The 23,142-nt window shown below is 53.5% G+C and overlaps 1 protein-coding gene across 2 annotated transcripts in view; it reads left to right on the top strand.

The window, feature by feature from the left end:
* The window catches only part of LOC122368577 (T-box transcription factor TBX20-like), a 42,978-nt gene extending 20,287 nt beyond the window's left edge, over positions 1-22,691 (top strand). Inside the window, exons 4-7 of one of the 2 annotated variants that reach the window (XM_043342641.1) lie at positions 11,658-11,931; positions 12,234-12,395; positions 12,558-12,634; positions 20,325-22,691. In XM_043342641.1, coding sequence (XP_043198576.1) covers positions 11,658-11,931; positions 12,234-12,395; positions 12,558-12,634; positions 20,325-20,847 — 1,036 coding nt within the window. In that variant the 3' untranslated portion in view covers positions 20,848-22,691. Of the gene's footprint in view, positions 1-11,657; positions 11,932-12,233; positions 12,396-12,557; positions 12,635-20,306 lie in introns of both variants that reach the window. The other variant, XM_043342640.1, reaches the window with a different exon arrangement.
* Positions 22,692-23,142: the final 451 nt, after the last annotated feature.

The following is a 23,142-nucleotide window of genomic DNA, read 5'->3' on the forward strand; positions in this document are numbered from 1 at the left end:
CCAGACAACTCAGTCGGGCACCGCCGAGCATGCACAGCTTGTCAAAAACAGAAGCAATGCAGAGGGTGGAGTCAGAGAGAGGTTAAATCGAAATGGACTTGCAATTTACATATATCTTAACTGCCGGCGTATTCTGTAAACGAGAGATAAAGTAGTTAATTCATAATGCACCCAAACAAAGTAAACTATTTTTAAAGTCAACGTTATGCTCATCTCCTCAAACCGATTACAATGCTGGCTAAACTCCGGAAAGGCTCCTCTATTTGTGTTCTGGCACGCAGTACCAGTGACGCACAGTACCAATTCTGCCCGGCGTGGAAACATTGAGCCCACTGAACGCTGATTCATCCGCCTCACTTGATAACTTGAGAAAGAAACGGCTGCGCTCCTGTGGTTCTAACCGACAATTCAGTGAGCCTGGCACAATAAGCACACACTCTATCCTCTGCCGACGCTCAGTCGACGATCAGCCCAGACTAAACCGTCGTCGTTCATGCGTGAAAACAAACAACGACGTGTCTGGTCGACCAGAATGACAGCAGCAGGCCCGTGCTGGTTCCGTTCATCGCTTTGTTCTCTGGGTTACTGAAGAGAGAATGTGTTTCATGTCTTCGCTAGAGTTAGGGGCTCTTAATTTGTGCTGTCTGGTTGTTATGTTTCGAGTCTTTATGTTGGCAGTCGGGGGCTACTGCTCATAAGTTCGAGTTATTTATTGGCCACCTGGCTGGTGATGCACGTTGAAATTTGACAATTTTTCGGCCATGGCTGACCAACTAGAAATACTGAGACACTTAGGGATAGTTACGGCGACAGAAATAGGGGCGAGGCAATTATTTTAGTCTCATGAGACTATTCTAGATCCTGGCAGCAGACATGTGTTGCAAATCAGGACTGCGCGCAGCATTTGTAGAAGAGATGCGTCGTAATTGTTGACTCGGTATGTAGAAATGAGAAACGTAGCGACACAATGCTCATTGATCTCTAATGGACGCGTCGTTATTTAATAGCTTGTTGGCCGAATAAAAACACGCTTGGTTAAGTGCTGAAATTTATGCAAGGCACGCAACTTTTACAAGCCAAAATATACGCTTACTTTATACACGCACTTCAAACCATTTGATGACAAAAATGGTTTATTTAATTGCTTTATAGGACTGCCCATTAGATTCGAAAAAAACATATCGATAATTCAGAACGGCTGGGCGGGACGAAAGCTGAAGGCCTTCCTCTTATTTCAAATTTTAGATTTGAAAGTTTGCCGATTTGAGATGGTCATCTCCTTCTGACAAACGTCTCATAAATCACTTCAAAACGCGGCACATTTTCGCGTCAAATTATCTCTGTGTGGAGCAGGACCACCTAGAACCAATCCGGTTCTCTGCCCTTAGGGCAGCCGTCATATGGTTAACTCAATCACGCTACGTGGCATTTAATGCATTCATTAAGTGTCGTATTACTTAAGGATGCCTCTAATTTCGGCGAGTACGTGGCGTGGAAACGTCACATTACTGCTAATGAGTGTGAATGAAGCGGTCACTCAGGTTGGGCATTTTATTCGTAACTTCTGAGCGACTGAGCGGAATCCAATACTGCTGTGCACAATGTGGGTTGGATTACATCGTAAAGGGACGTAGTGATGATACCCATCCGCCATGGGACTGTGAAGTGGCGTCGCCTCAGCCGCCTCGCTGACGCCTGCGCACCAGACGTGAACATGGGCTGTGCTACCGGATTGGGATTTCTCCCCTAACATTTGCAGAGAATATAAATGACACAGCGCTGCATATATAGAGTATAATGTATGTAACCAGTGATGGAGCAAATGACTAGTGGAACTCGACTGGCCTGATTGTTCTTCTGATGTTGTAAGACATCCTCAGCGACTGTATGAACCGGGGTGACCGAGGTGCATCGACCTGTATTTTTTACCTCTCTGTTCAAAGAGACCAGCCTGGCATGGGCATTGACAATGGCGGCAGCACCAGTCTGGCGCACAGTGCACCAATTTCGAGCTCCGGTGAACAAAACCTCCTGCACGGCTCCGCACGGTCATGCAAGTCCCAACTGAATGGCGACAGATACAGAAAATTTCATCGAATTAGCCCTTGTCTAGTCACACACGAAGCCTTTGTCTCCGCGCACCTTGTCATTATTTAATTACGCTCCCACCTAGGCCCCGTAATTTTTGAAATTGTTCCTTTGGTGTTGTCGTTCGGCTGTGACGGTTGCGTGCAACAAGGGCAGGCGATCGTGTCAGCGCTGGGAGCGCGGCGGGCCCCGCTTGCACGCGCGCTCGATAGAGACGTAGTCGCCGTCCGGGATGGGGGAGGGAAGGGGGGAGGGAGGGGGCTGATTTGGTTGACTCGGGTAGCAGTCAGCGACGGTGACAGGTCCAGTATGGCAGCCGCGCCGCTCACTGGCTGCGCGGGACACGCGATGGGTCGGGCACCGCCCCCCACCCCCGAAACTCTGCCCTCCCCGCCTGGTACGGGCGACACGACAGAGGTGGGACAGGTGACACCGCGCGTGACACGGTGGATAGACTGACACCGACACCGACCCTAGGTGAGAGGCTGACACAACAACACACAAGGATGCGGGGGACCTGTTTATTATATTTTGGTTCACGAAAAATGTTCCAATAGCTATATTGCATAAGCATTACCTACAGTTCCTAGGCGACATCATGGCTGCAGCATCAACATTTTAACTTTCTCAGTCAATGACTGAGTGCCCAGGCATTGCATTTGCGAATAACGAATCGTTCCTTCCTCCGTCAGCCAGCCCTTTCAGCTAGCATTACCAGTACTGAGCCCGTCCTGGCCTGTCGTTTCCGTCATGTTTTTATCAGCACTGTGTGCGTCAGTTCTGCAAACTTAGAATCAGCAGCGGATATGGCGCTCCTTGCGTGAGCGCGCTATGAAAAGTTAATTTCGAGCCGACAGGTCTAATAGCATGTAAATTCAAATTTCGACGGCGGCTGGAAATTTGAATGGAAATGTTCATTAATTTTGTACGAGCTGACACCGCTGTTGACGGCGCAGCACGCTGTTATTACGCCCCCCCCCCCAGCTCAGGAGCGCGGGGGGGGGGGGCTGGAGGGGGACTACTCACTGACGGCCGGAGATTAGAATGTAGGAGCTGTGAGCCCGGCGGCGTCAAAACACGTCGATAGTGGTCGTCGGTGGAGCGGGTCGTCGGTCGACCCGCCTCGGGGAAGTCGAGGGGGGTTCGGGAGGCGTGGGGGAGGGTAGGCCGCTGTTGAACTGAGGACTTTGATAGTGCTAGGTACTGGATGTTGCACATAAGGTGGTTTATTAAAACTGAACTATTTTTTACCTGTTTGCCTTTGCCTGCCTTCGTGTTTTCGTCTTTTGTTCTTGATATTGTAACATTTTCACATTTAGATATGCTATATAAATCATTTATCATATTGAAAATGAATTGTGAAGTGAAGTAGCGATGCCAATTGATGATGCACGAAGTTTTTCCTAATGCAGTTAAGCATAGTGCAAACGTGATTCTTTTTACTTAAAAATTTGTATAGTGACAGAACAATGCATCGGCCCCACACTTTCATTCCCAGACTAATAAACCTGAACGGGTTGCATTGGTCAGCAGTCATTAATGATAATAACGCCCCTCATTGCTTCCCAAGTAACAAGGGCCAGGTCTAAGCGTGCATTCTTCATTACTATGTCTGTTTGAAGCCCATGATTTCATGTAGGCTAACCACCTGGATTTGAAGTGAAAATTAATGATATCATGCCGGGTCATCATTTCATTACATTCTGGCACACATTGAGCTTTACTGTCATACACTACACAGGCAATATTCTTAACTAGGGATTGATTTATCCTCGTACATTAATGAGTAAAGCAAATAGGCCATTATCTAATATGCATAGCACACCCTGGAGTGATAAGCCATTTCTAGTATGCGCCACTATTGAGTTATAATTAGAATCAGATGGCCATTACAATTAACGAATCGAGCAAAGTGGGGAGCCGTGATAAACTAAGTGTTTCTGCTCATGCAATGTCTGCGCATGGCATGTGCCATGTCATTATCGCTAATTGTTTTTATTACACGGTATAAGAATTGGATTCTCAGTATATTAGTGACTCATCAAAGAAAGGAGCCATCGTTCGTTTTTCTACTGCCTCCGCTCTAACGCTCAGATGCTATGGTGCCATTTATAGTTCGATCTAGCTAGTTTAAAAGAAATTAACTGCAGAGTATTCATCGCATCCCTGAACTCAGCTTGACAGAGCAGAGCTACAGAACCGCTGGTCAGAACTCAGAACTCAAGCGATATTTTCATTGCACGGCACGGAAGCGTTTTATTTGACCCCGGTATATGTCCTCCCTGCGCGCCACACGGGCTGCTACAAAAGCAGCTGTACATGACGCCCATTTGATGCAATCAGCGGCCTGGGGGTGGCTGCGACAGCTCACCGTCCTGATTAGCTGCGACAGCCGTGTGAAACATGGATCCGCCAGCGCCGGGCGCCACGCGAGCAGGCCATGACATCAGGATTTATGTCAACTAATGCGCCCAAATAATGAGTTCTTTTCGCGACCCCAATTAGCGTCATGGTTGTCATAGCGACGAGTTTTCCAGCTCTGGAGCGACGCCGTAACACTAGAAGAGCCGTCAACCGCTGCTGTCACGGCCACCTCCTTCCGAAAAGTGTTTCGCGAGGGTAATTAGTGCGGGTGATACGGTGCTGTTAGCCGGCAGTAAGTGCGCCGAAATGGCCGCCAGTGCGGCAGACGGGCGCCGCTGACGAGAATTTTCGGCGACATATTTGCGCCGGAATCGGCCGTAACGCGCGTCATTTGCCGCCAGTGTGTCTGTCTCTCACGCCGCGCCCAGATTGCCGCGGTGCGCCGCGAACGTCGAGTTAGCGGCATCGATTCCGGCCGCGTCACACGTCCGGTGGCGGACACGCTGATAGGACGGCACCGGAGCCCGTGTGAACGGCAAACCGAGGCCGACTGTGGGCCCCCGGGAATCACCAATCAGGCTACCCGGCCGCCGCGCCACCGCTCAGACATAATTGAAATGTAATCACCACGGCCGCGTCGGAAACGACACGGGTGAGACATAAACGACCCCGGCGCGGCGTGAGACAGGGGTCCGCTGGGGTGCGTTTTCATGGACTTAACCGGCCACTTGTTTAGTATACTTTGGGGTGTGTTTTGGGTCCTATTGTATATTCAACATTTCAGGACGATATGCTGTCAGGATTTCTGTTGCTTACATGATAAGGTTATAGCTGCTTTGAGTAATTTGTTTCGTAGTGGACCTCATCTGCCTGGAAGAAGGCGGTCAAGCACAATCACATGGGGATTTGTTGGCAATCGCTGTGTTTCACCTGCTTTGACACCACAATGCCCATCGGACCAGCGCACTTTCAAGAGCCGTCACACTGTTTTTCCTGTCGGTACTGCACTCAGAATTAGGGGTCATTTCGTTAATGATATTTTAAGTTTCACTCGCGTCGTACCCAGGTCCATAAGGCTCGTTATTGATAATGGTCAGCCTTCTTTGTGCCTTGCGCTCTCTAAACTGCCGCCCCTGGGCTCGAAAACGGTTGATACAAATTGACTCCCTGCATTATAGGCTAATAAAGTATCACGGCGGCCCATTAGATTCTGTTGGCCGTCCTGCGTAGCCAATGGCCTGCAACGCGCTCCATTCGACGTAATGGTCTTGTTTTTATCATTGTAGCGAGGTGTTTTTGATGGGTACTCATTTCCAGAGTGCATAAATTACAGTGGAGAAGTGTAAATTTGGACCTGGTGCCTTTTTATTCGGGCCGCCTTATTACACGTTGGCCGCGGAGAAATTGAATCAAATCATACAGATTAGGCTTGGCTGGTCCGTGTTTTTCGACCGATAGGTGTTCGAAGCGGCTCAGGTGGCCGACCGGAACAACAGGTCGGCGGAGGGCCGGGGCGGGGCAGCGCCGACAGGGCGACCGACCAGCCGGCGAACGGGTGATAGATGCGCCAGGGATTGTGTGTTGGACACCAGGAATATACGGATGGACTGGAGGCGGGGTCATGGATTACCAGATGAACGCATAGCCAGGCAACCACAGAATTGATACAGAAAAAAAGAAATGCAAAAGTAAAAGACGCTTCTTTAACGTTCGGACAAATACCCTCCCATCTTATCAGTTCTTACGTTTTTGCCTTATCGCTTTGATTATATTAGTCCACGCATTTATTCCTTCAAGCGCTTGACTGCCAACGACAGCTACTCGTATCTCACTGTAGGAGTGTTTGGCGTCATCTGGCAGGCCCTGTCAAAACGACACCTGCTTATTCACCGGGTGGCTCCTGTTGGCCCGGTCAGCACGGCTGAAAGGACCACCCGGCCGCCGCGACGACCCGTCCGTATTCCCCGAGCAGCGAGCTGCGCGCGGGCCGAGAGCCGCTGTCGGGTGCGCCGTGTCGCGCGTCGATACTACTCGCTTTTTGGCGCGACACCGCGGGCTGTCATGTCGTCTGACGGACTCTGTCATGTCGCCCGATGGTCTGACATGGAGGAATGTCACACGGTGGCGCCTCCGACGACGGAATGCCGTGCATGATGGCACGTCGGATCGAGGATGAGACCGACACTGCAGCTGGCGAGACTTTGGATTGGATGTGACCTTTGTCTTAAATATCCACATAGTATCTTAGTGCATGGAAATGTGAACATCAATACTTACAACACTGGCCAAATAAATTACGCCTGAAATGATGCTTTCGTTGCATCTTATCTTCGGCTACTCGCTTTTTTTCTAAACCGCTCCGTTATGACGTCTTCAGCAAACATCATGCAGATGGACCCACAGGCAGACATACACACGAAACGAGCAGACACTTTAAAAGACAGACTGACAGGCGCCCGGAATGGAACATGTTGAGTTGACAGCCCACTCAGTCTACTGAGTGGCTGACCTCACCGGCACAGTCGAAATTGTGACTTCACTTCGTTGAATGTGCCAGCTGCAGGGAGTGCCCGAGTAAAAATGATTTGAAGGATAGATGTAAGAGGGTGGTGTGGTGTGTGGTGTGATTTTAATTATGCTGAAGAATCAGAATCTGAAAAGATCTTTGACCATTTTTATGAATTTTCGACAACTTGAATCTTGATCAGACACGAAAAGCAGACGCGGGATAGCCAGACCAGAAGCACATTAGCAGTTGCTGGTTCTGCAAAAGACAGGGGACGAGCCAAGCCGATCTGGCGACGGGCAGACCAAGGCACTTACACACTGACCATTTCTATCCCCCTACAAACCAAGAACGCTGACCGGGCGAGCCTCCATGTTGTTATTCTTCACTGTAGCGGTGCTCGAACACCGGCTGCCGGCCGCCGGCCGCCGGCCATTAAACATTAACGTGTCTGCGGCGAGCGCGGCGATCGGGAGGCCGTTACGGCGAGCTGCATTTTTCAGCGCCGCTCCATCGAGCGTCTGCATATTTCAGCAGCTGGCAAGTCGGCACAGCGGCCGCTCCGATCACCGCTACCGCCGTCGCTCGCAGATCGGTTGATCGGAAAAACAGCGCCGCAGTGGCTCTTCTCTGGTGCTCCTGATTTTGTTCACTAGTGATCTTTGGCTGTCTCGTGCTGGCTCATTTGTAGCTTGTTTGTTTGTTTGTTTTGTTGGGTTAGGCCCTTTCGGTCGACAAGACCATTGCAGAGCCGGAAGGATGATAGGAATTAGGGGGAGACATTGGTCTGGGCAGGCACCCTAGTGAGTCGCCGGGGCTGAGCCCGTCCAGAGGACAGGCCACCCAGTCCCAAGGCACTCACTGCACCCGGCTACGGGGTGCGCTCCCTCAGGAGCAGCGGTGCCGCTCCAAGGGAGCAGCCCGCATGAGATAAAGTTGCCTGTCCAGCCCGGAAGGGGGTTGCGGCGTGGAGGAGAAGGATTTCAGTATCCTGAGGATAGAAGCACGGACAGGTGGGGGGTCATTTGTAGCCAGTCATCTCTCCTCTTATGATCCTGCTCAGATGCTCATCGATTGCGTGCTGAAGTCAGTTTCCCTAAAATTCCTTTTAGCTGCCTCTCCACGTTCAGAGCTTCTCAGAACTGCCCAGAGCCTCTCATCTGCTTAGTGAGTTCCTCAGAGCTGCCCAGAGCCTCTCATCTGCTTAGTGAGTTCCTCAGAGCTGCCCAGAGCCTCTCATCTGCTTAGTGAGTTCCTCAGAGCTGCCCAGAGCCTCTCATCTGCTTAGTGAGTTCCTCAGCCGCTCAGAGGTGCCCGGGGCGCGGCGGCGGACCGGAGAGGAGGCAGTCGGCCGCGCGTGTCGTCCTAATCCGTTCCGACCGGCCAACGAGCTCCATTAGTGCCGCGTGCCCCGAGGCAGCCACCATGTGTCCGGCGGCAGCAGGTCGCCGCGTCGCGCCACTTACGTCGTCCGGCGCGTCACTTACGTCGCCTTAGACGCGCGGCAATCAAGCGGTGGACAAACGGGGGCGGCGCGGGTGGCGTGCCGAGCGCCACTGTGGTTACCGGCCACGATGATACCGCGCCGCACAGTAATCCCATCCGGCTGATTACCGCGCCGATTACGTCCCCGGCGTCACCTGGCCGCGCCGAGACAAAGGCGACGCGGTGCGCGCCGACATCGCCGCGGCGCGCGCGCAGGAAAATGGCCGCCGCGCGGCCCGGCCATTGGGAGGGAGGCTGGGTGCGTCGGCGGCTCGCGGACATCCGCCGTATTCCACGCGTCTCTCTGGTGCGTGCCGAGCTGGCCGGCCAATCGCAGAGGCTGACACGCTCGGTGCACCCATCGTAAATTATTTAGCACGTTAAATTAGAGTCTGCTAATGGGCGCACATCGTCGACGGAGGTCCGGCGGCGCGCGGCATACCGTCGGCGCCGGCGACGTTCCCGGCGCGCCCGGCCCAGATGAATGGCCGTGTTTTGCCGACGGGAGGGAGAGAGTGTCGGAGCAGAGAGAGAGCGCCGGAGCGGGTAGAGTGATGGTGCTGACGGCGCGCAGACAGAGCGACGGTGTCGACGCAGCGCGACACGCCGTCGGCCCCGTTGGCACCCACCGACGACCGCTGTCTCCGGCGGGCGCGGTGGAGAGAACTCAGCGGTGGTGGCTCTCAGCTTCGCTGCCATCTAGGTATCACTTAGCAATAATTGGGAGTGACGCAATGGACGACCAAGTGTGTCATGACACTTGTAATTCTTCGGATACTGCAAGGGTCTAGAAAGCGGGCCTCTGCGGATAGGTAGTTATTTTGATAATTACACAGTGATTTATAATTGGAATAAATGTTTATTAGGACAGACCAGAAATTATAGCTAGAAAAGTGCCAGTGCCGAGTGTTATTCATTGCAGCAACGCTATGCGACGACTTGGACATTGAAAATCCATTAGCCCTTCTAACTGCCTAAAGCAGGCACATGTGCACGCTGCAGCTGCCGAACCGCTACGACTGAACCTGGCGCCAGCAGCACTCCCTCCCCCCATCACCTCTAATATATCAAGACTCTTCACGAGCACCCACCCACTTAAACACGGGTCATTCCTTCCTCGGACCACCTCGGAGCTCCGCTGCTCGCAGCCGGTTCCACGTCCCAGCGCCCCCATCACAGTCACCAATCATAATCACAGCGGCAGTGCATCACTGACGCGGCGACAATCGAGCCGCAGAGGCGGCGCTCATGACGCGAAACGCGCCACATGTCGCCGCCGGCGCGCCACCCAGGCCGCAGCCGCGCCGCTAATGCCTACAGAATGCGCCGCGTTCGTCACATTCCTGCCGCCGGCGCGTGCCGCGGAGTGGGAGCGACGGACCGCCGGCTGCCGACTGTGTCGGGTTGTCGGATTGTCAGGCCGTGTCGGCTGTGTCGGGTTGTCGGATTGTCAGGCCGTGTCGGGTGTGTCGGGCGGTGTCGCGCTGGGCCCGAGGTGGGTGGAGGGACAGTAAAGCTCTGGGATATGCGGGGCACGCCCTCGGTGTAGCCAGAGTGGTCACCAAGGTGTGATGGCAGTTGGCGAGGCGTCAGCACTGTGCTGTGCGCTTTATGCGGGATGCCATGCTTGGTGGTCAGAGTGGGCTTTTACAATGTTCCACGGTACATTTTTCAGTCCGAAATGCTACCATGGCTCACATTTGCAAAGATGTTTTAACATTTACATGCCACACTGAACACTCAGGTTTGTAAGCTCCCGTACCAATGTGCGAGTCATGCGGTACAGTCTACCTGCAGGCGTTTATTCGTGCTGCCACCTATCGGTAGAAAATAAAGCTGGCGCATGACTGGTGCAAGAGTGGGTACTGGCCTCGCAGCAGCATTGATACTGAACGTGTGAACTTGAAGGATGCTACATCTATTATTTTGAAGAAATTGATAGAGAAGTAATTGTATTCGCAAGCACACCTGTTTGAGCGACATAGAACGAAAGTGCACTATGATATCGAAAAAGACTTCATGCCGGTCCAGTCAGCATTCGATTCAAGAATTGATTTACCCTCATCCAATACAATGTAACCTACAAGTTTTTCTTTATCATCGATCATCGCAACATAAACAAACTTGACGTCTATGAACAACACGCAACAAATAAACCACCAGCGGTAATACCCTCTCCTTGACAAATTATCACCACTTCTCTTGAACGGACTTCACGGCACGCGCCACCTCCCCTCCCACTCGCCCTCATGACGGCTAGCCGAGAGGGGCGTCTCCCCACCCACGAGGCGCGGTGGGGCCCACCCCGATATAGCCGGCCGTCTGTCACGCCGCCTGTCACGCCGGCGTCACGCCCGTGACGGGAGCGTGACGGCGCGATGATTCGTCGACGGCAGAGTGACACGGTCATTTGTGGCTGCTGACCCGGAGGCCAGGAATAGGTGCCGGTCTGGGAGGGGGCGCAGGGTGGGGAGGAGGGGAGCTCTCTGTCAGCGACAAGGCGGAGTTGGAAGCAGAACTTCAGGGCGGAGCTGGGAAAATGAACATCTCAGTCATCTCGAGGATTATGGTAACGGTATGACACTAGGCGGAGAAATGAGAGATCGATTCAAATTGATTGTCTCAAATTCTGACACACGAGTGACGTCTGTGAATGCGCCCGCATCGACGTGTCCTAGAAAGGTGATTTTCTCATATCGTCATTCGGAATGACGTGAAAGGTGTCTCATCTGTCTTGATCGTTCACGCATTAGGACACTTGGCTGCCTTATCGGCGCATTTGTATGCCCGAGCTGTGTGCTGTTTATGCACGTCGCGCCGCCAGCGCCCGATGGCGGCAGCAGAGACGGTGTGCCGAGCCGAGGGCTCGTCATCAGATGTCTGAACGGTGATTGGCTGGCCCGGGGGCGATCGGTGCTGGATAAGACAGCAGCGCTGCCGTGGCACGGCTCGCAGCAATGGAGATGAACGCCAGATGAATTAATGTTTCTCCACATACCACAGATAACCACATATGACCGCTTAGAGTTAGTCACAAATGTGCAGTGTGTACTGCTTCTGTGTATCTCCGATTTGCAACTTCTTCTTATCATTAACCAATTATATAATTAGTTTAAGCCTTCTACTCATAAAGTTGCACTACTTTCTCTCAACTAGTCCTTCGTTCAACATATTTTTCCTAGTTAACCGACTGCCCTCTGTTTCTCTCCCTCAGGCGGATGTTCCCAACCATCCGAGTCTCCTTCACTGGAGTGAAGTTGGAGCAGCGCTTCCTGGTCGTGCTGGACATCGTCCCTGCAGACAACAAGCGCTACCGCTACGCCTACCACCGCTCGTCGTGGCTGGTGGCCGGTAAAGCGGACCCGCCGGCGCCGGCCCGGCTCTACGTGCACCCCGACTGTCCCTTCAACGGCGAGCAGCTCAAGAAACAGGTGGTCTCCTTCGAGAAGATCAAAGTCACCAACAACGAGATGGATAAGAGCGGACTGGTGAGTTCGGCAGGATTGCATGCGTTGCGATGCACTGGGCCCGTCGTGACATTGTACGACTGAAAAACTAACTGTTAGAAATACCGACCTACCTACATAGTTACTTCTTAGAAGATTATAAAGATGAAAATAACTATAATGAACAAGAGTAAAGATGATACGAGCGAAATTGCAATCTTCCGTTATTTGTTAACTGCTCATCTTATGAACTAACCTGCACAATTAAGTTCTGGACTTCCCTGCATGAATTGCCACATACACATGCACAATGATTACCACTGATGATGACTGCTTTATTTCAGATCATCCTGAACTCGATGCACCGATACCAGCCGCGCGTCCACCTCATACTGAGGAAGGAGGGCCAGGGGGGAACCATCACCGACCTCGAGGGACAGGACTACAAGACGTTCATCTTCCCTGAGACCGTGTTCACCGCCGTCACCGCCTATCAGAACCAGCTGGTGAGTGTGCTGAAGCAGATAGTCAATTTGTTAAGAACGCAATGAGTTTTATATGATTTATGTGCTTGGAATTTCGTATGTGTGTCTCTTATTGCAAGGTTGCAATAAGGTTGCAGTATTCGTGCATCAGGGATAATGAGGCTGACATGCGTTGTGTTGCAGATCACCAAGCTGAAGATCGACAGCAACCCGTTTGCCAAGGGCTTCAGGGACTCGTCTCGGCTGACCGACTTTGAGAGGTAAGTCAGAGGGTTGAGTTGGAAAGACTTCACTGAATATCGGTCTTATTTGTGCACGCTCGTCATATAAGACCTTGCTTCTTTACGTCCTGAAAATGGAAAAATGAATTATTGATCATGAGGAAGTGGAGAAGAACACTTTGCGGCGTTGAAGTCTGAAGACATTTTATTTTACGTATTTTCCCTATCGCTCTATGGAACTTGCTATGTTTGATAAAAAAAGGGCGAAGATGTAGGGTGAATAGGTCAAAAACGCCCCCCTTAAGCGCGAAACCTTCTGACACTCAACCCAACACAGATCACTTAAACCTTTGGGCACCATCATGTAGCTCATTCTTTTTACTACGTTTTGAGACCAAGAAAAGACACCTGCGTGAGGTATTTAACCCCCCCCAAAAGGTTTTCGCATACCCTTGCAAAAGGGCGTTTTGCCCCATACCCTGGGTAATACGCCCACACCCATGTGCAAAGCGCCCCCACCCCATCTATCAACAGAAAATGATGAACATGGCAGAACTTAACGCCATTCTGACGTCATTTGTGGTCAACCTATCATAGCCTTTGGAATAAAATTTTGTTGCAATGTGTAAAATGGATGCCCGGAGGAGTCCTGAAAGTTTGGTGACGATATCTGCAGTCGTTTAGGATATATCAGCAAAAAAGGACAGGGAGAGGCCTTTTCGGCCCCGACCTACAGGGCGCTACCCTGCACTTTCACCACCGTGCAAAACGCCCCCCTTTCAGAAAACTGGGGGCGTCTTGCCCCATGCATCGAGTAGGCGTCTTGCCCCATCCACTCCATTTCCGGTCAACAAAATATTGACAAAAAACGCGCCACTAACGCCGCAGCATAATATATTCAACAGAATGACAATAAAACGCAGTTTTGAGTGATGTGCACAATAGCAAGTTTTGTGATATAAAGAGGGCATCAAAATATTAGGAATCTTCTGTAAAAACAACAAAAACAACACCCAAAACTAACATCAGCACCTACACACGCTGCTCCTCAAGACTCAGAACCGGAAATAGAGACCTACGTAAACAAGCAGCTGACTGTTCTGAAAGACAGGATAAAACACCTATCCGTCGATAAGAAATACGATTTTTTTAGGGGAGGCGTTTAACCCAGGGGTGCGTTTTCCCCATAGTTACCCTACTCTTCAACAATGACACGATCACTGCCCATGAACGTGGATAGGCGTGCCTGTTAAAGACACACCGCAATTCCTCTTATCTATTCGAAAGTCCGATGCCGGGTCTGAGCCTCTGTTCAGGGCTCTCTGTGATCCATATCACACAGAAGCTCCGTCACTCTGACCGACCTCTGGGGCGGGCTTTTCACGTCTGTTCTGCGCCACTCTGGGTGGTCTGCTCCCCACACGTCGGCTGTATGATGAGCGCGTCAGGCGTGCGCTGCCACCGGGCGGGGCTACCGCGCCTGCACCCGTTCTTTCCGGCTGGTCCGACCCCGCCCGGAGCTCCTCTCTCTGCGGCAGCCCCGCCTCCCATGGCGCCGTGGCACCCGCTGTCGGCCACACTGCAGCCGAGCCACACAAACACTTGAGGCACGCGATAAAAACAACAGTTTGACGCCTTAAATCACCATGACGACGCGCCCCGGAACCGGCCACCCTTCCATCGCCAGCGCCGGCGCGCCTGGCGCTTGCGAGGCGTTCTCGAAGCATGGTAGGCGCGAGGCACCCACCACTCCTAGCGACGCAGAGGCAACGGCAGCAGCAGCGGCGGTAGGGCTGAGTCGTTAATAACCGGCGGCCTCATATCTCGCATTCCGGTGTCGGGTTTTTCACGCTTATTTGCCGCGCGCCGCTCAGTGTGTGGTTATCGGAGACATCGTGCGCGGGCGGGCTGCCGTCCGGCCTCGCCCCTCGCGCGCCGCGCACACTCGACTGTCACGCGCGCTGCAAGAACCGGAGAGGGTCGCGCCGCCCGCACTGTCAGACGTCAGGAGGGCAGGACGGACAGGAGAGGATTTCATGGGCCGTCAAACTCAACCAGGCTGGCCCACGGGAGACGAGAGGAGCTCTTCATCCGATGGCTGGCAACTATATACAGTAGAATGTGAGCGTGGCGCGTGCACAAGGAAAAGGGAGAAACTGTTTCCTGACCTCACTTCATTTTTTTCGTTTTCTATCAAGCTTAGCAAGTATCAAGAGAGATGGTAGCTTGATACAGCCAATCTCACAGACAATCAAAAATTGTGTGCCGCTTTTCAGAGCTTCAAGTTTCCTCTTAGTCTCAGCTTCGTTAGAAACATTTCGAAATTTTAGATTACTTTTCCTGTATAAGGATTATGAAATCGATGTTCCTAGCCAATTATTTTTCTTTTGCATTCGAAATGTAAATTGTTACTTAGGCCTTCGTTACTCACGATCAGGTCCGTAACGTATTGGCTGAGGCCGACAGCTGATCGCAAAGAACGGCTACAGTCGCTACGCCCATTGTAAATTTCAGAGCCTCCTACTTTATTGGCGGCTAATGATCCACCGACATATTATTTATTCAATGGATGGATCCACTGGCCCGCTATGTGACATTGGCCATTTGGAATATTGGCAGTTCGTCCTGTGTTGTGAAAAATTGTGCCATGATTTGTGATTTATCATTTTGTCAAGTAAAATACTCCTTTATTTTGGCTTTTCTACGGTTATCCTTTTCCATTGCTGCCAGCGATTTCTATCAGCATTTTTTTGCGTGTTTAGCTATGCATTATCCTTGGTTACCTAAAACAACCAGTCCATGTGACACCGTTTACCGACGGTGGCCGTCTGTGTGCGTGCTCTCCCCCGGGGCGGAAGAGCCGCCCCATATATCTAAGCGCCAGTTCCGGCCGTCCCTCTGGGGGTAACCGGAGCGACGGCACCGGGTCTCCCACGGCCGAGCCCGGCGGGCGCGCACCGGATCCTGGGTCAGCACGGGTCACCGCCCGGCTCCCGGCCCCCCCAGGGAGCCGCCGGAGCCGAGCGGGAGCCGGGGGAGCCGGGGGAGCGCGTGGCACGTGGCACGCCGCCGGCTACAAATGGCCCTCTGTTTGAGTGCGCCGGTGGCAAACAAACGCCGCCATGCCGGATCAACAGCGCCGACCACCGATCCGACGGCTCAATCCCGCCGGGAGAGAGCCCCGGGTCCCACCGGGGGGGGGGGGGGGGCTGTGGTGGGCGCTGGAGGGGTGTTGGGAGGGGAGGGAGTGCTGGGCCTTCTGCGTGCATACATACGTAGCTAATGGAGCGGATTAATATTGACATAGAAGGAATATCGTTGTGCAGCAAACTTCCATCAGTGTTGCAACGATCGACCACTTGATTTGGTATTGTGTTGTTTTTAATCATTCGCTAGTGGTTTGGTATAATCCAAACCACGCTGAACATCAAGATTCATCACAATAGTAAGAAAAGATTATAAATCATTTCCTACCAAACTCATTACATGGTGCATAGGGATAAGGAAGTTGTTAGCACAAACTACCAAAATTTTACAAAACAATTATAAAGATCTCTATCAAATATACCGCCGCCAGTCTGCCATCGCACTCCAGCGTTTGAGAGCTCCATCGCGTGTCTGACCTTGTCGGGTCACGAGTCCCAGACGGCCCGGGTCGCCTGACTGCCCGCTCGTCGGCCTTCGTGAGTGCCAGCTAACAGTTCGCCACTGTCGTGACCGTGTGCCTACGGCCACTCAGCCCGCGGGCAATGGCGGCACTCGGCGTCCAACGGCCGCGCATAAACCGACAACGAGCGCCGTCCGGATGACTGTGTTAGTGGAGCGCCCCAGGACCGTCGTCGAGCTGGCTCGTGCTGGAGAGGGTGCCGGTTTGACAGAGTTGTGTTGGAATACTTTTCATGGGGACTAGGCTGACCAGACGATTTAACTAGAGTCAGTAGATCTAATAGATAAGGATGGAAGGGTTGTGGTAGACTTGTGATGACCTGCAAAACGATTCGGGTCGCCTCCATAGGTGCTGATTCTGGTATGATCCTCAGATATTGCATGGATTGAGATACCTTTTGAATATTTACGACACATCATTGCCAAGGTATTGTTATTTTGAATTTAGTTTCCCTTGAGGCCACTGTCGAGTCTTTTTCTGGCCATTCGTCATCAGGTCATCCACAGTTCACTCACTATCAGTCAGGTCATCTACAGATCACCCGCTGAAGTGCCTCCGTCGGGTCACCGCCGGGCGTCGTTGGCCGCTCGTTCGCCGGACCGAGCGGCCGGAGTCGTCGGCTGGCGTCGGCCGGCCGTCGACGCGTCGGCAGAGTCGCAGAGGCCGCAGGAGCTGGTATTGATTGGGGCCGCTCCGCCCCGCAGCTGGCGGCGAGATGTTTTTTGGCGCGATGGCGGGTGTCGAACGCCGCCAGACCGAGTCGCGGCTGTGAGGTGCCACAGAGGACGCGGTGGAGCGTGGAGACCTGACGCGCCACGGTGCGTTTTTGGAGCCTGAAGAACAGCCTGGTTATTGAGTACGTCACGTTGTTTTGTGCAGCTGTCAGGCGCAGACCGGATGCGGGCCTCGTGTCGGGATGCGGCGGCCTAAATGGATGCAAACGTGCCACTGATGTTCATGCATTTGGTTGGTCTGTCGATAAGTTATCTTTTTCACAAGAAATTTTAGAGAAATGGGCCAATAGGCTGCCATGATTTTGTTGTAACGCTCGCTGCCTCTTCTTTCGGTTTCTTCTTCTTCCAACTTCCAACCTTAGCAAACGGCTTTGACTCTGGCACTGCCCGTGAACCTGCTCTCTGTCTTGGCTACATACATGCTTCCGACTCTGAGCTTGGCCGGCAGTCCCGTTTCTGCTTCTGGTTCCGGTAGTTCGTTCCCCTCTGCGTTGGGTCTGAACAAAGCGCCGGTCGACGGCAGCTCGTTTCACGCCTGTTTTCCAAACGGCCTCGATACCATCTACCCACCGCCCCCGTCGGCCGTCGGCGGCGACGTTTTCGGTTCGTCGGCGGCGACGTTCTCGGTTCGTCGGCTGCCGGCCTGGCTCGTAAGGCCAGCCAGTTATCCGAAGGGCAAAGGTGACGTGGTTACTGTGTGCTGGAATTGGCGACCTTTCATTTCTAGGAAGGAGACTCCTCTCGATCTTGGTGCATCACATTTCTGCAACAAGACGTGATAGTCAGATGAGTTATGCTAATCATTTGGCAGAAGCTCAACTATTACTGATTAATCGGACCTACTTATGGTCTGGAAGAGCTAAAGACAGCCTGATGAGCTGCCTCAGCCGCTATGTGACAGCTCAATGTGACTCAGCCAGCTGCCGAGGCCCAAACATCTGCGGCGCTAAGTTCCCGACGTGTCGCTGGCAGCGCGCTCCGCGGCGATGCTGCCCTGATGTAGTGGGGCATTTCTCAGGCGGGAGACGGCTCACATCTCTCGTCAGGGTGCTGATCGCACCATCGTGTCATTCGCCACCGATCGGAGGAGGACGGAATGTGGCGGGACGGCGGCGGTCACCGGCCCTCCTCCGCTGGCAGCCAGCTCGGCGGGACGTCAGCGGGCTCTCGGCGAGACGTTTGGGCGGTGGCTTCGCTGCGCCGTCTGATCCCTCATTCGCCGTCTAATGCTGTCGTCTTGAGATCCCTTCCGATCAATGTTTACGACCACCGAAAACCTCTGGCACTGTTCTGACACTTCGAGGACACCTCGAGGACTCTTTTTTCCTCTACCGGAGAGAGCAAATCACCAGTCTCAATGCTATTCGCCGCCATCACCGGCTACCTGGGCTACCTGGCGGTCTGCTCCTGTTGCAAGTCGACTCCTCTCCTCTTCAGGATCACACTTCATCCCACCCACACCCACAGACACTCGGCCACACCCCGCTGCAACCCGCTGCACCCCACTGGGACCGCGTCACCCGGCAGCATCTGGACGGCAGCGCGGGATGCCTGGAGTGACCCGTGGTCACTTTTTGCGCCCCGTGGCGGCGTGCTCCCCGTTCAGACCACACAAAGCGCGCTCCCGTCCGTTCCGCCAACGACCGTCACTGTCGGTCGGCGGGGGCGGGGGCGGGGGCGGGGGCGGGGGCGGGGGCGGCCGCCGAGTGATGCCTGTCGCCCGCCGTCCGGCGCCAGTAGCTCTCGTTCCGTCGGTGGCGCGTTTTTGTTCGCCTGCCCGTCTCATTATTGCAGTCCTGCGCGTCAACTTTCCACTTCTGGTGCGCCTTTTTGTGCTGCCGCCGCCCGCCGGTCACCGCCGCCCCTCCAAATTGTATTGTCAAGATAAGCGGCTGGGCGGCAGCGGCGGCGGGATGGCTCGGGCAAGCGCCGCCCAGCAAACGGTGCGGTAGGCACGCGCCCTGCTGCGAGCTGTGAACACTGAGGAGGGCCTCCAGAGCCGGCAAGGACATGGCTAGCATGGGTTTACCTCCGGCACCGAGTGCCGTATATTTTCTGAAATGGTGGGGTGCTATTAGAGTCGCCAGAATCAGCCAAGGATGGTGACGGCTTGTGTGGTCGTCCAGCAATGGTCGCAAGCGTAAATGCTCAGATAGCCAGAACCTAATCCTCGCGAAAATAGCTCATATTTATGCCTTTACTATGTGCAATGTGCATATTTATTGCAAAAATGGTAATGATTATGCACACACGGGAAAAGCCAGAATGATGCATTCATTGATAAATAAAATATTTATTTTGGTGCCCGCTTTGTGATGTGTATCCACCAGCACAATACTTTCGCCTCACAAAACATAATCACTCATTGCCTCGCTGCTGATAAGTTGTTTCTGTGAACTAAGAATCCACCCGACTCATCAGCAGGCCATCCATTCTAAGCTCACCCGTGTAACACGTTGGGCCGAGCCGGTAGCGGTCGGTGTCGTGCGCCGCTGTATCCACACGGCTCGTCTCAGACCGCCGCCGTTGCAGCTGAGCGATAATTACCTATCCATGGTCGCCGCCGGGCCCGTGGCGGAAACGCTCCGACCGCATCAAAGCGTCGCGCCGCGGCCGATCCCAGCGCGGCGATCGCGCCGCCGACGCCGCCGATGACGCATCAGTCAGAGGCACGCGATCGCCAAATTATTGCCGCCGTTGGGATCGCTTTAACGCCTTCAGCGACGCTCGATGTGGCGACCACACGGGGACGGAGTGGCTGAGCCGCTGAGCTGCTGACCACTGAGCTGCAGAGTCCTGCCGGCGAATAGCTCAGATTTTGGATGTTTGTGTTGCTCCTCCGGTTAGTTGAGTACATTGCGGCAGCGGTGTGAGCAATTAGGTGCGGCGAGTTTCTTGTGTTGAGAAAAGTTAATTGAATTCAGCTGCTGAGTGTGCAAAGGTTTTGCAAATTAGCAATTTTGCTCTTAAGTTTGCCAGCGAAATGTTCTTCCCAACTTTCGAAACTGACAAGTCGCTATTTTTGCTGCGGATTTTATGCTAAACTTCTTGCTGTCTGGCAAAAACACAGAACAATCTAATTTGAGCAAAGCACTTGCACATGTTTGGGCATTGCTTCGAGCCAGCATTTACATATTCATTTCTTCCCTTTCTGGTGCAATGCTTCGCAGAGTTTTCTTTTCAGCCTAAGTACTTTCCTCTATCTCTCTAATTGCTACGCCTGTCGAGTCACCTCTAAGCCGGATGCGTCTCCCGTGTCGGTTCCATCCCCCGATGTTTGCGTGAGAGGGCAGCGACGACCCTGGCACAGTTCCCCTCACTGTTACAGGGACACGTTCGAGACGCTGCTGGTCGACCACCCTCCCTACCTGCCTGGCGTGCACCCCGTGTTCGACGCCTGCAACCTGACCGCCGAGGAGAAGACGCTGCTGGCGGCGCGCGCACAGATGATGTTGCGCCAGTCGGCGCCGCCCACCAGCTCGGCGGCCGGCGCCGGCCTGCTGGGCTACCCGCGCGCGCCGCTGCCCGTGCCGCTGCCGCTGCTCAGCCAGTGGGCGGCGCTGCAGTCGCAGTCGATGCTGGCCAGCCAGCTGCAGCAGTCGCTGGCCTGCCACTCGGCCGCCTCGCTGGCGCAGCAGCAGGGGTACGGAGACGCGCTGCGCCTGCCGCGGCCCGTGTACCCGGCGGCGCTGCAGCGGTACGCTCCTTACATCTACCCGCGGCTGCTCAGCCCGGCAGCGGCCAGCCCCGGGAAGGCGGCGGCGCCGTCACCGTCACCGTCGGCAGTCTCCGTGGAGGCGACCGAGGCAGAGAGACCGCCCGGCACCTCTCCGCGCAGCAGTCCGCGCTGAGAGGTCAGAGGGACTCGGGTGGGAAAACGAGCCGCCGAGGGACGCGGTAGATGCGTCTGGGGCTAGTGGAACTGACTGACGAACGCTTCGCCTCTGGCCGAGCCCTGACGAGGGGCCTGCTGCTGTCAGGTCGGGTCGGGCTCGACTCGCTGAAGTAGCCCCGGCCCGCGAGGGAAACTAGTCTCCATCTAGGAGAATCAGGAAGTTGCCAGGCCAGTTGGGTTGAGGGAGTGTCTTAGACGCTGTCTGACTAATGCTCTTCAGAACCGTTTATCGAGGTTCCAGAGCAATGGAGTCCGTCCCAGCTGAGATCAATCTAAGTGCTGCCGGAACGGTCATCCGAAGACGGTACGCTGGACTTTCTGGGAAACAACTAGACGAGGTTTCTGTTTATCTGGGGCGGGCTGAGCCAGGCAGATTCCAGGACGTTTACAGATCGTTCTTTTACCAAGTAATGGAGAGTGTCCGTCTCACTGTGTCAGCTAGATGGGATACCACTGAGACGTTCTCATGCTGTAGAAGTCGTAGTGCTGCTCTCTTACAAGAGGACATGTCGCTAGGTACTCTCGATGGATGGATATGCCCGAAATTCCATCGCGCTCTTCGGCTGTAGGCGAATGTCGTGGGGTGTGTGAATGTCCATCCTTTTGTTATCTAGGTGAAGAACGCAATACTTGTGGCTTTAAATTTGACGTCTCTAAGTTATGTTAGATGCCTTGCCTTTGGTGTAAGTGCGGTGCATGAATCTACCGATGTTGTTTGCACCGCTAGCGACTATGATGAGTTGCTTGCAGTAGACACCGGTGCGCGGTAGATGCGGTGATTGCTACGTCTTAATTGCGGGTGTGTATGCGTGCGGAGATGAGTGCAAGGAGTATGCTGTTTGCCGGCGTAGAGTGCTAATTGTTGGACTGGTCTTGTGTTGATTGTGATGGACATCTATGGGTAGCCAGATAGATACTCGGTAACAGTGATGTTTTAGGCAGACAGAAGGTGTTACTCGTACAACATATAAGTTGAGGTTGTGTGGTAAGGTCCAAACCATTTTCAAAATCCTAGCTGAGTATGTCTTTTTGAAGGATATCATTCAGGTTCAGTATATTTTAAATCAAATAGAGATCAAATATTTCAGTTGCCGGCCTTCTTCGTGCGCTCACTCTACCATCATTCGCATGTAAATTTGCTTTGAGCTAGTTTGCCCCTCTGAGATCCCTCTTGCATTTGTTGATGCAGTGTCGATAGTTGATGCCTGGAGACAAGTCCGTTCGTTTTTCACCAAAGTTCGCGGAGTTCATCGTCGAGTTGACGGAAAACCGTCACCTATGTACCGTGGTGGATAGGATACATTCCACGCGAAGGCGCTCCCATAACGCAGAGATCCTGCTCTGCCCGGTGATTGACGCGATGAGCCGGGAGCCTGCGGAGCGTCAAACGTGCTAGGCTGTCTTTCTAGACATATCGATATTACTGATTGGCCGACTGCAGAATCAAATGTGACTAGTTCCTGCCGGCGCAGCTTGGGCGCACTAGTGGACTCTCTGGTGGAGCCCGTCGCGTCCACGCGTCCCAGTCCACCTGTCCACAGTCCAGTTTCCACGCGTAGGCTATCTTGATCGTGGCAGGGGTGGAATAAGCGTGTCTGAACTAGGTGAAATGACTGTAGAGGCAATCCCTGGGTCGTTGCAGCCGCCAGTTGAAACAAAATGCGCCGATTTTCCGCGATGTGTCACAAGGAATCTTGCGGCCGCACTGGACGGTCGCCGATAGAGTGGCATGGTGATGCAGCCTGTATTGTTGATGATTATTTGTTGCCCTAGTTGTCAATATACTGAGTTCAACGGAAAGTGCTGTGTGTTTTTACGATTCCGCCGGTCAGTAGGGACACCGCTGTTGGATTGATGGCTGCCTTTCCGTGCTTTATTCGCGTATTTTTCAACGTCAGCACAATTATCATTTGTCTAATGGGCGCTGCGGGCGGGCGGCCACTCAATGACTGGGTTGGTACACGCCGCTCAGTGTCATCGGACGACTGCCGCCGCAATTAAGAGACGATTGCGCCGCCGCCGACCCGCTGGGGCTGAATGGTGCGATTCAGTGCCGACAGAACTGGGCCACAAGGAACCGACCGATACTGCGAGCCTCCTGTTGATTTTGTGCACGACGTCCAAACACCCGATAGATGCAGATGCCACCACAGGCACAGACCAAGCCGTGTAGTGTGTATTGTAAGGCGAATGCGATCATCGATGCAGATCGACACTATTCGATGCAGTATCACCCGGTTTTATAGGCCGC

The sequence above is a fragment of the Amphibalanus amphitrite genome, unplaced genomic scaffold, assembly GCF_019059575.1.
Source record: "Amphibalanus amphitrite isolate SeventyFive unplaced genomic scaffold, NRLGWU_Aamphi_draft 000958F_arrow, whole genome shotgun sequence".
Lineage (NCBI taxonomy): Eukaryota > Metazoa > Arthropoda > Thecostraca > Balanomorpha > Balanidae > Amphibalanus > Amphibalanus amphitrite.